Source organism: Biomphalaria glabrata, chromosome 7 (genome assembly GCF_947242115.1).
Source record: "Biomphalaria glabrata chromosome 7, xgBioGlab47.1, whole genome shotgun sequence".
Taxonomy (NCBI): domain Eukaryota; kingdom Metazoa; phylum Mollusca; class Gastropoda; family Planorbidae; genus Biomphalaria; species Biomphalaria glabrata.
Window position 1 is genome coordinate 1,859,244 of NC_074717.1, and position 13,567 is coordinate 1,872,810.

At 35.0% G+C, this 13,567-nt stretch overlaps 1 protein-coding gene across 6 annotated transcripts in view; it reads right to left on the reverse strand.

The window, feature by feature from the left end:
- Positions 1–451: 451 nt before the first annotated feature.
- The window catches only part of LOC106055084 (zinc finger protein 345-like), a 71,610-nt gene continuing 58,494 nt past the window's right edge, over positions 452–13,567 (reverse strand). For 2 of the 6 annotated variants that reach the window (XM_056034547.1, XM_056034546.1), the window contains exon 4: positions 452–3,661. In XM_056034547.1, the coding sequence (XP_055890522.1) occupies positions 1,547–3,661 (2,115 nt within the window). In that variant the 3' untranslated portion in view covers positions 452–1,546. Of the gene's footprint in view, positions 3,665–5,348; positions 5,535–10,296; positions 10,566–13,220; positions 13,300–13,567 lie in introns of those variants that run through there. The other 4 variants (XM_056034552.1, XM_056034551.1, XM_056034550.1 and 1 more) reach the window with 4 other exon arrangements.

Genomic DNA, 13,567 nt, shown 5'->3' on the forward strand with positions numbered 1-13,567 from the left:
GACTATATAATCAAACCCAGTTTGCATTTTCTTCCGCATTTAGCACAGACAAAAGCCGTTGTCCAGGGCTGTACAGGTATGTGTTGGCCCAAGTTTTCTTTTCGTCTTTAGCCCTGTCTTAAATAAAGGCTTTCTTTTGGGCAACTAACTACCAGTATATAAAAGACATTGGATATGAAGATTAAGGAAAAAAAAAAACAATGGAATGAACTAACACAGCGGTTCTCAACCTTTTAAGCTCGGCGACCCCTTTTTACAATCCCCACTCTGCAGCGACCCCCATCCACACACCAATAGAAGAATAGACAAAAACAATCCATATTTTCGATGGTCTTAGGCGACCCCTGGCAAATCGTCAATCGACCCCTAAAGGGGTCGCGACCCACAGGTTGAGAACCCCTGAACAAACATATAACAAAAACATGATACTTATAGAATAACACAATACGTATTAGAATGTAATCCTTTTATGGACCAAAACAATTCATAGTAATTTTTCAATCCTTCAATTAATCATTTCACTTCTATATATGCTGATAACAATACATTGCCCTTGAGGCACAATAATAGCATACTATACATAAAAGAAAGTAGTTGATACCCCAGTACCATATAGATGCCTCACTCACAACAGTTGAGATCTAAATGTAAAAAAAAAAAATTATTTTGTTCACCTACACATTTACATCACTGGAGCTTAAGTTATTTTACATAAATTGTGGTTTGCACAGTAAACCTAACGAGCATATTGGTTAAAGCCTTGCATGATAGCTATTGTTCTGTAACGTAATGAATGAAGTCCACACATAATTAGGGAATCGCAGTTTATTTTCAGACAACTAATGAAGGTAAATTTGTCTTGGATTTGATTATTAGATCTACATCCTAGCTCATAACCCCCCTCCAGAGACAGAGGCAGGCAGGGACAGCAGCCTAAAGCAGATACTACAGAAATGAAATCCCAGAAATGGCTTGGTTTATAATTCATTTGGATATGGAGCTGATATCAGAAGATGATGCTAATTTAATCAGTTTTGTTGACTTGTTTTTGACCACGATAAAGAAGAGTTCGATTGGATCTGCCTTCAACATTGTTCAACAGGTCTATGACCTCAACTTTGTGTTAACTAAAGGGTTTGTACTTTTTTTTTTTAGGAAATCTTTCTTATGAAGAAATGGCAGTTAAAAAAATTTATTTTCCACTTCTGTCACCTAAATTTTTACCATTACAATTGTTGCCAAATGAATTGTTTTGCATCATACCTCTCAGGTCATCATTGATACATTTTGTGCAATATTTTGCAACTTCTGTACTGTATTGCCCACAGAAACTTATCAATCTCTGAGATGCCACAACACATTTATTGTTTTTCCCTGCTCTTAATGACAGCTGGTATATTTGTTTTTAATCTGAAGAACTAGATAATTCCCTTTTGATAAATTGTTTTTGAAATTTTAATTTTTCTCACTAATAATTATAGTGATCAAACTATATTGCTGTTTGTTTGTATAAAATTATCTAATTCTTGTCGACCGATTTGAATGTTTATTCAACAGTTTCAATCAACTGGTGATTTATTAATTCAGAAGAAGATGATCTATTCAATTCTTTTAGACCATTCAAAGGTTTTTCACAAGTATGAATTAGTTGGTGCTTTTTTAAATGTTGAGGCCTTGAAAATCTTTTTAGACATATTTGACATTCAAAAGGTTTTTCACCAGTATGAATTCGATGATGTATTTTTAAATATTGAGATTGAGAAAATTCTTTAAGACATATCAGACATTTGAAAGGTTTTTCACCAGTATGAATAAGCTGATGAGTTTTTAGATGTTGGGGTCGAGAAAATCCTTTTAGACATATTTGACATTTGAAAGGTTTTTCACCGATATTTTTTTTTAAATGTTGTTTTTGACAATTTAAAGGTTTTTCATTAGTATGAATTCGCTGGTGCTTTTTTAAATTATAAGACTCAGAAAATTCTTTTAGACATATTTGACATTTGAAAGGTTTTTCATCAGTATGAATTCGCTGGTGCTTTTTTAAATTATACGACAGAGAAAATTCTTTCTGACATATCTGACATTCAAAAGGTTTTTCACCAGTATGAATTAGATGGTGCTGTTTTAAATGTTGAGATCTAGAAAAACGTTTTTGACATATTTGACATTCGAAAGGTCTTTCACCAGTATGAATTCGTTGGTGATCTTTCAAATGTTGAGATTGAGAAAATTCTTTAAGACATATCTGACATTTGAAAGGTTTTTCACCAGTATGAATAAGCTGATGAGTTTTTAATTGTCCAAAGAGAGAAAATCCTTTTAGACATATTTGACATTCGAAACGCTTTTCACCAGTATGAATTCGCTGGTGACCTTTTAAATGCTGAGACTGAGTAAACTCTTTCAGACATATTTGACATTTGAAAGGTTTTTCACCAGTATGAATTAGTTGGTGCATTTTGAAGTGACTTAGACTGAAAAATACTTTCAGACATACTTGACATTTGAATTGCTTCTCCCCAGTATGAATCTTTTGGTGAAATTTCAAACCTGATGATGTGTAATATTCTTTCAAACAAATTAGACATTTGAAAGGTTTTTCACCAGTATGAACCCTCTGGTGAGTTTTTAACTCTGAAAATAAATAAAATTCTCTAAGACAAGCTTGACACTTGAAAGGTTTTTCAGCAGTATGTTTCACCTGGTGATTTTTTAAACTAGTGGGTTTCTTGAATTTTTTTAGACATATTTTGCATTGGAAAGGTTTTTCCCCAGTATGAATACTGTGGTGTATTTCTAATGCTGAAGATGTATTAAATTCTTTTAGACATATTTGACATTTGAAAGGTTTTTCACCTTTATGAATTAGTAGGTGCCTTTTTAAAGTATAAGGTCTAGGAAATTCTTTCAGACATATTTGACATTTGAAAGGTCCGGCATGAACTTTCTGGTGATTTTTTAAAAAACAAGATTTATAAAACTCTTTAAGACAAATTTCACATTTGAAATGTTTTCCCCCAGTATGAATCACCTGGTGATTTTTTAAACTAGAAGATCTAGTAAATTCTTTTTCACACGTTTGACATTTGAAAATTTTGTCCCCTACATGATATCGCTGGTGCCTTTTCAATTCAAAGGATCTAGAAAAAACTTTGAAACATATACGACAGTTGAAAGGTTTGTCGCCGGTATGAACGACCAGGTGGTTCTTTAAGTAAGATGACCTATCAAACTCTTTAAGACATATTTGACATTTGAAAGGTTTTTCTCTGCCATGGCGTTGTTGGTGCCTTTTTAAAACAGAAGATGTGTAAAACTCTTTCTTGCACATCTGACATGTAAAACATTTCTTCGCAGTGTGAACCCTCGAGTGATTTTTTAAATCAGAAGATCGATAAAATTCTTTCAAACATTTCTGACATTTGAAAGTTTTTTCACCAGTACCAATCCTTTGGTGTTGTGTCAAACTTGAAGAGTCAGAGTCTTCTTTCAGCCATATTTTACCATGGTGATTTTCCCCTTGATGACAGGAAGAAATCGGAGATTCTGTTCCTACAATAGTCTCATTAGGATGGTTCTGTTTCTTGTCCTCTTCTTTGATTGTAGTGAGTGCACAATTTTCTGAAGTCATGTCTTTTTCTGATTCAATTTCATATACCTGCTTGAACAAAAGAAGAAAAAAAAAAGCTATTTTTATGTGTAATTATTCACCATCATAAATTGATTGAAGGAGATGAGAGCACTAAGAAACCTAACCCAATACAGAAACCCAACCTAATTTTATGGTCCCTTCAATGCAATTAAGTAGAAAAAAAATATTCCTAATGCAAAATTAAGAAAATGAGGGTCTCTGATAGGTTTGTCTTTGAGGGGTTTGTCTTTGAGGGGTTTGTCTCTGAGAGGGTTTGTCTCTGAAGGGTTTGTCTCTGAGAGGGTTTGTCTCTGAGGGGTTGTCTCTGAGGGGTTTGTCTCTGAGGGGTTTGTCTCTGAGGGGTTTGTCTCTGAGGCCCTTTGTCTCTGAGGGGTTTGTCTCTGAGGGGTTTGTCTCTGAGGGTTTGCTACCTTAAAACCAATGGGTTTGAAAATTAAAGGATGAGAAGCAACTCTTCTGGTGTGAACACCCTACATGCGAATCATCAGTGACCATCTACAAAGAACTAGCAACTAGCCAGTAGCATTAAAAGTCCTGAAATTCCAAATCCCAGTCTTCACCAAGATTTGAACCCAGGACCCCAGGTTTGGAAGCCAAGCCCTAAACCACTCAGCCACCATGGGACCATATATGCAGAGATAAAGTGGGAGTGTCAAGACAGACTGTCCAGTACAAGTTCAGGATGAGAAAAGACTTCCATTACAAGCTCAGGATGAGACAAGACAGTCCAGTACAAGCTCAGGATGAGACAAGACAGTCCAGTACAAGCTCAGGATGAGACAAGACAGTCCAGTACAAGTTCAGGATGAGACAAGACTGTCCAGTACAAGTTCAGGATGAGACAAGACAGTCCAGTACAAGTTCAGGATGAGACAAGACAGTCCAGTACAAGCTCAGGATGAGACAAGACAGTCCAGTACAAGTTCAGGATGAGACAAGACAGTCCAGTATAAGCTCGGGATGAGACAAGACAGTTCAGTACAAGTTCAGAATGAGACAAGACAGTCCAGTTCAAGTTCAGGATGAGACAAGACAGTCCAATACAAGTTCAAGATGAGAAAGAGTCCACTAAAAGTGAAGGTCAAATGGTATGTGCTCTGGACTGAGGTTCATATGGTCTAGAGGGTGCCAGGTTCATACCCCATTGTCCAGCAGGTTTGTACTAGGATGAAATTATCTTCAAATCTAAAGGCACATCCAAAATATGTAAAGCATTTTGCAAACATTTAATTGTACAGTCAGTGTTTGGTGTACAATATTTTACAGTAATCTATTACGCTCAGTAAAGTAACATCTTATTAGAACCTGAATTAGCTTTGTCATGTTGTCCAGTGTTTACAGAGAGCCAGAAAGAGAGTCCTAGCATTTGTTCAGATTATGTTGCAATGTAAAACATTATATATCCTTTTCAATTGTTTTCTTTTAAACTGACAAAAAAATATATTTAGTATATACTATATTTTTGATGATTAAGTTAAAATTATCAAATTTAAAAATTATTGCTTGTAATTTAAGTTAGCAAAAGAACTTTTATTATTATTATTATTTTATCCTTAAACAAGAATTAAGCCCTTATCATATTTATACTCTTAGTAAATAGTTCCCTTGGATTTATTAAGGTTATTTTTGGTATGAAATTAGCAATTAGTATGGATTTAAGCTCTTGTTTTTTAATTAATAAACAGACATTTACTTGACTCACAGATACTTCTGGGACGGGCATGTGTCCATGCAGTTTAAAAATTGGCATTATGATAGGTACAGGACAAAGACTGTTGTCTGCCTTCATCGACACTTCGAGTAGCTTTGAAGCAAAGGTCCATGGTTTATTACTATCTGTACAATCATTCCTTTCTATCTCTTGCTTTACAGTATTTTCCTGTAAGATAAGATTAATAGATAATTTTTATTGGTCAAATCAAAAAGAAATTCAGTTTGACTACAATTGACCACCTCAGCGTAACTACTGTTGCAATAACAATAAATATGCAAATACGAACAACATTCACACACGAAACGCATGCACACTCACAACCAGCGCTTTATGAATGAGACTTCTGTGTACTACGTAAGATAAAAAAAAAATAGTAGCATTGTTAGATAGGGATATAGAAAACAAAATAGAAAATATAAACAAAAAAAAGTTGGCATACAAATACAAAACAAAACGTTCAGTGACAGTGGAGAAAAAATACCCCAAAGAATATTCCAAGGAATTGTTCATAGCACCATAATCTAGAAGAGTTTATTTTTCATAAAAGGGAAATGGACGAGCTCCCATCCAAATCACAAGAAAGATGACGCTTACTATAAGCTATCCCGACAAGACCAACGTCTAATCTTTCGACTCAGGACCGGACACAACAGAATGCGACAACACATGTACCGGAAGCTCAAAATTGGAACCAATGAAATCTACCCATGTGGAGTATCACCAGAAAATGCCGACCATGTCCTCCAAAACTGCTCTCTTTACCAAGAGGCCCGTATAAGACATTGGCCCCCAAATCACCCCAATAGAAAGAAAACTATATGGAGAGCTCCCTGATTTGGAAACCACTGCGCAGTTCATCTCATGTATTGGTCTAGTCATATGAACACTCCAACATAACAATGAGAACGATGAAAAAGAAGAAGAAATATTCCAAGGAATTGTTCACAGCACCATAATCTAGAAGAGTTTATTTTTCATAAAAGGGAAAATGAAGCAAGATATATATATTGGATTCACTGGTCAATGGTGAATGATTAACAGTAATTAGTTGTTGGTCATTGTGTATTGTTCACAGTGCACAGATTAATATTGATAGTTTTTTGTTTTGTTTGACTATCAACTGACGATTTAATTTACTTTTGTAATGAGAGTGCTACTATAAAAAAAAAGGAACAGATTTTAAGAATTAATATAAAATAAAGTAATGAGAGTTCATATATAAATTTCTTCCATAGTGTTAAGGCTTCAGCGCGGTATTGATTTTTGGAAATATATCTAGTGTAGATCTGACTGGAAGTAACGCTGAACTCAACTACTCAACTACTATTCAACTACACCGGCGAAAGGCCGAAACAATCAAATATGTAGTCGACGCTGATGTTGTTCTACAAATATATTTAATAATCAAGAAGGGAATCGTCCGATGTCAGCTATGTCCGTAAATCCGTATATCTATTGTACTGCTCTATAAGAAGCGTCTTCTTTTAGCGTCATTTAGATCGTTCTTGTTTTTTAACCAACTTTACGTCATCGTCGCTAAGTAAAACTTTACCCTATTCCCGAAACAAATAACTAATTCCTAATCATATCATAACAATAGAAACAAAAGAGTTTTTATAGTAAGGTAATAACTGTTCAACAAAAACCTAAGCGCTGAGCAGAATAATTGTTCACACTCCTAAACAAGCTCAAATATTTTGCTTCTCCCTTCTCCATATCTTGTTATCAAAGCACCAAAGTTTCATTATCAGTGGAAGGGAGATGTCAGTATCTTCCTACTTATTGTCTATTTTATTGAACAAGATTTGTTGCGCGGATGACTCCATTCGAACTTTGTTATGGATGACTCTAACTAAAATCAGGTACTCAATAGAGATGGGTGGACTTAAGGGGCGCCCTCAAAATTTAAAATTTCACTTTTAACTGTGATCCTACTAGAGAGAACAAGACAAAGTACAACAAATTGACAGGGCTTTTAAGATACAAAATTAAAACAGAAAAAAAGAAAAAGTGGACCACAACATGCGAACAACTAGATCTAAACAAGGATGGTCGAAAGGCCTGGACCCTTCTGCACCAGCTAGCAGGAAGAAAACAAATAACAAACCCCCAACCTATAAAAGGCACTGATGATCTAATAACAGAAAACCTTAAAAAGGCAGAAACCTTCAATAAATACTTTGCCAGCATCAACAAGTCAAAACCAAGAAACTGGACCAGGCCTTTAGTAACATCCTAAAGAAAAAAGAAAAAGCTCCAACTGTCAGATCTTTGACACTCCCTTCACTCTATATGAGCTCAATACTGCCCAAAGAAAATCCCCTGGACCCGATAAATAACAAATGAAATGATCCGGGGACTAGGACCACATGCCCAAAACTGTATGCTTAACTTTATCAACCATACATGGAGAACTGGAGACATTCAACAGGAATGGAGAACTGCAAACATAATACCCATTTTAAAGAAAAATAAACCACCTGGAGACCCAAGATGTTATAGACCAATATCTCTAACATCCAACATTGGCAAAATGGCAGAAAAAATGATTAATAACCGACTTTATTGGTGGCTAGAAAGTACTTGCTCACTCCACAGTGCACAAGCTGGCTTCAGGAAAGCAAGTAGAACAGAAGACCACCTCTATCATTTTATCCAGGACACAGTAGAAGGGTTTCTTGAAAACAAGCACACTACAGCAGTATTTATAGATTTGCAACAAGCCTATGATAGAGTGTGGAGAAAAGGTCTATTTTTGAAGATGAAAAAAATGGGCATCCATGGAAAAATGTACAGCTGGATCAGGGCATTCTTAAAAAACAGAACCATCCAAACCCGATTCAAAGGTGCCATCTCTAGCAAAAAAAGTTTGGAAGAAGGACTACCACAAGGTTCAGCCCTTAGCTGCACTCTCTTTCTAATCTTCATGAATGAACTCCCAGACCTCATTTCTGTCAATAAGGCACTTTACGCAGATGACCATTTAATTAAACAGAGCCCATACAACAATCTGCATGTTTTCAAAATTATGGAAAATGGAAATAAAGAAAAGTCAGTTTATTCAATCTTTAGCCACAGCAACAAAATAGCAAAAAGAAACTACATCCTAAAAATAGACTCACAGCCAATAAATAAAGAAGAAAATCCAACATATCTTGGTGTAAAATTAGAACAAAGACTGTCTCTAAAACACTTTATGGCTGATTTAAAAGAAAACGCATCACTAAGATCAAACATAATAAAACACCAAGCAGGAACATCCTGGGGAGCTGAAAAGAAAACCTTAAGACAGTTACACACTGGATACGTCAGATCTGTAATGGATAATTGTCTCTCTATACAAGTAGCTGCCAACAAAACCTATCAATCATCATTAGACACAATCCAAAACCAAGCCTTGCGTCTAATTAGTGGAGGTATGAGAACTACTCCCACAGCAGCCTGTGAAATAGACTCCAATATTGAACCTCTTAAGTTAAGGCGCAACAGAGCAGCATTAGAAGCTATTGAGAGATACAGAAGGTTGGAGGACGATCATTCTAATAAACTACTAACACAGAGAAATAGGAAAAACAACCAAAAAAAAGCAAAGAACTCTAATTCAACTCACTGATGAACTAGCCCTAAAACACCACCTACCCAATAACAGAGAAAAAATTACCAGATTTTCAAACATAACGCCCGGACTAAACTACAGACAACCAACCATTGAAACACATTTACTAAATAACACCTTAACAAAAGAATCAAATCCACTGGAGTTCAAAGTAGGCACGCTCAAAATAATTGAAAGCTATCCAAAAACAGATATCCATATATATACTGATGGATTGGCCTTCAAAGCCACCATCAATGCTGGTCTTGGTGCCTTCCTGGTCTTCCCTAAAAATAAACACTTTGAAATAAGTGTACCATGTGGGGATTACTGCTCAAACTTTCAAGCCGTAATTGAGGCAATTACCATAGCACTACAGACAGTGGAAAACAAATTATATGAAGGAGTGCAATCACCATCAGATATTGTTGTCTTTACAGACTCCCAATCCACTCTGCAAGCACTTAACAGCAACACCTCAAACAGCCCAAGAGAGTTGACAACACTAATTGTGATAATCCACCAGATGATATCAAAATATCAATATCACACTACAGTGGATCCCTGGACACATTGTCTGATTGGCATCATGGGAAATGAAAAGGCAGATAAGCTATCAAAGGCAGGTTCATCTATGGAACAACCTGACAGACCTGTAAGCTACCCCATCCTAAGGTCAATGTTAGTCAACAATCACAAAGTGGAGTGGCTCAACCAATGGGCATCAGGAAACACAGGCAGAGCCATGTACAAAGAAATGACTATGCCTAATAAACTGGACAGTATTAACTTCCTCCTCCCCCCCCCCCCCCCCAAAAGAACAATCTACAATTTTCCAACTAAGAACAGGAAACACCTCTATTAAATTACCATCTGAACAAAATGAACTGCACACAACTCCCCCTTTGCAGACACTGCGCCCACCCTTATGAAACCTTAAACCATATCCTCTTTGAATGCCCCTCCCTAATCCACCTTAGGCAGACCCTACTTCCACTACAGCCCAACATAACCAACACCCTGACAACACACTTTTTTTCCTTGGCACATTCTGCAAAAGAGCTCACAGCTTAGCAGCAATAAAGCTGGCTAGAAGAAGAAGAAGAAGAAAACTGTGATTTAAACCCCCAGGTTTGGAAGCCAAGCGCTCAACCACTCAGCCACTTCGCCCCAGTACCTAGTTACTTTTGATCAAGTATGTAGATTTAAAGAACATCATCAATCTCTGATGACAGCCCTAAAGGGCAATAAATGTTCACTTTAAATATTGCAAGGTAGAGAATATTTATTTTAAATTAATGCCTAGAGTGTGTTATGTCTAAAATACAATACCTGATGTCCAAAGTTCGAATATGAAGTTTGAGCACAAGGGCAGTTTTCTGATTGCTGTTTACAAAGGAATGATTGTTCTTCTTCTGTCTTCTCTATTTTTATGTTTGACAATTGAAAGTCTTCACATTGTTGTGTCGGCAAATCTGTTTCATCTATTTCTTTCTTCAAATGTTTTAAGACATTGCTTAGAGCAAAAGCAGAGCCATGGCTTGTATCAGCCATCATGGACATTTATAAGATCTCAATGTCAGTTAAGTTTACTCATTTTTCTGGTATAAAAAAACAAAACAAATTAATCAATTGATTAAAACAAGTTAGTATGTGGATCAATAAATGAGTTATATCAATATATATTATATATGAGTGTTTCTCCAGTACTGGAGTTCCGCTTGGTCATGCAGTTTGCGCTCTGGACTGTCATTTGGATTTATCGATGGTCCCAGGTCCAAAACCTGCCCGTTCCCATCCCCCATCGTCCTGCGGGAGGTTTGGACTAGGAAGTAAACTATCTTAAACACTGAAGGAACATCTGAAACATGTAAAACATTTAACAAACAAACAAACATTTTCACTGTTGACAAATAGGTATTGGTTCACTAAAAAGTCTATATCTAAAAAATTATAATTGAAATGTCACAAATTTCGGTATTAGTTTACAGGTTTCTTTATTAATTTGAATTACAATAAATGAATATATTTCCTACAGAAAGGGCTAAAAATTATTTTTATAAATTCAATTTGGACTTTTTCCTAGACATCTAGATTTAGATTCTAGAGACTTTTCCTGCAGTCGTTTAAGCTTTCATTTTTAATCATAATGTTCATTATTATTAAAACATTTTTTTATTTGTGTTAAAAGAAGACTAGACTAGATCTAGTCTAATATTATAATACTTATTAATACTAATACAGTTAATAATAATATTCACTAAGAATTCTCTAGATCTCTCTAATATCCTCTAGCACACAGCAGTTGTAACACTAGATCCTAGGACCTAGATCTAGTAGAATAATCTAGATCTAGAATAATTCAATTTCTTTTTTTACTACGCTAGATTACTAGATCTTAGATCATGTCTATAAAATAGTTTATAATAAAAAAATAAATAATAGATCTAGATCTAATTATTTCTAATAGTAAAAAAAACACAAATTGGTTTAGTAAAGCTAAAGTTTACTAGATGTATATATAGTAGATTCTTATATTAGGCACACCGTATTCGGGAACTAGGTCAAATTTTTATTTTATTTTTTTATTTGGTGACGGTTTAACTTACAAAAAAACTGAAAGCAGATTCTTATTCTGCAACTAAAGGACTATAAAAATAGCTGTGTTCCTTTGTATTACCACCCATAGTCAAGATTTTATTTTAAAATAAATCAGGTCACTTCATGCTCCTATAATAAACGCAGTTTTTGTGCTTTCTCCTTTAGCGCACATCGAGCACCGTTAAGAAACACCACTATGTTATTGCTAATAAATTATATCTGTGTTAATTAAAAATTATTTAGATTGTATTAAAAGAAGTAGATTCACTTCTGCAATATGTATTTATAGTATATTGCCTCTCTCTCTCTCTAGTCTCTAGATATATATATATATATATATATATGCCTACCTATATAATCTATGTGTAGAAACAGACAGGAAATAAATTTATAAAATTATAGATCTATTAATTATTATAAAATTTAATAAACATGATATTTTCAACTAGGCTACATGTATTCACTGTCTCTTTCTTTTAATTCCCATCCAAGGACCCTCTTCTTTTCATAATTTGGATGTTCGTTTTGTTACACCTTAACATCCCCTCCCTCCCATAGATGCTTATAATTCTTTTCATGACTCTCTCCCCCTTCCCTCCACTGCCTGTATGATAGGTTGTGACACTACACGCTTAGTGTATACCTCTCCTCACCACCAGCGCTCGCCTGGCATGATCACCTGCAGTGGGCATGGTCTCTGGCTTCAAATTAGCAGCCCGCACTTTTTCTTTCATTCATAAATTATATATTCTAGATATCTCGATCTAGGTCACATTTATTTATTGAAAAAAATCATAGATTTATTAATCCCAATAATATTTCTTATTACGATTTTGCCTTGTGCACTATAGGAGAATGTGTTTAATTCATTATTATTCATTGAAACACCTCCTTTTTAAATTTTATTTAACAGCTAACAGTATGAATGTGATTGGAATGTCTTTCTAAAGATGTTTGGAAGCTTATTTTGATAGATCCACCAGCCTACGATCAAACAGGCTCATAATATAGCCTTTATCCCTTATATGGGTATGAAATGCCGGGGGAGGTTTAAACAATAGCTTTACATACTTGGTTACCGAGAATCTAAAAAACTGCCATCTGCTTTGGAAAAGCGGAACAAAAATACAGGAACTTATCTAAAATTAGACATGCACTGTCCCGAAACATCGTTTTTAGCTCCAAACATAAAAACAAATTAATTATAAACAAAAAAAGCGACGTGTTTCTTAAAGGAGATTTCGATGAGCTGTGCCTAATATAAGAAGCTACTATAACTATAGTTACTAGATCTAGATTATAATTGATTATAATAAATTTGACATCCGGTCACATCCTCACTCTAGAGTCTAGTCTAGTAGTCTAGTCTCTAGTCCTAGGCTAGTACTACTAGTACTAGTACTACTACTAGTACTGTAGTACTAGATCTAGTGATCTACTCTTAGTTACTAGATCTAGTAAGTAGTAGTACTAAGTTAACTAAGTAGTAGATCTAGACTCTTCCAGCCAATCCAGTATTATCCAGGTCTCTACTAACTAGACTAGAAGTAGAATAGCTGCTTTTTATCAGTTAAATATGATAATATTAATAACAAATAATAATTGATATTAATTTAAAATCTCGGTAACTCGTATAAACTCCTGCTAGATCAGACCTCTCTAATAAGTAGTTACTACTCATCGGTAGTCAAAGAAATTCCAATTGAAAGTTCGGATCAAGACCTAAAGCATTATGATTATCAAAAGGGGGAATAACCTGGTTGTTGTTTTTTAAATACCAACTTTAATCACGGAGAGAAAATAAACTAATAGAAATAATAGAGCTGTAGAGCTCACAGACCTATATAAAATACCGACCGTAAATACGGATAGCTATGTAGATTGCATAAACTACTAGGAATATGCACTATTACTAGCAGTAGTTTTGAATGGGGGGGGGGGGAGAGAATAGTATATTATTATATAATTAATAAATATATTCTTATTAATTACATCTAAATTA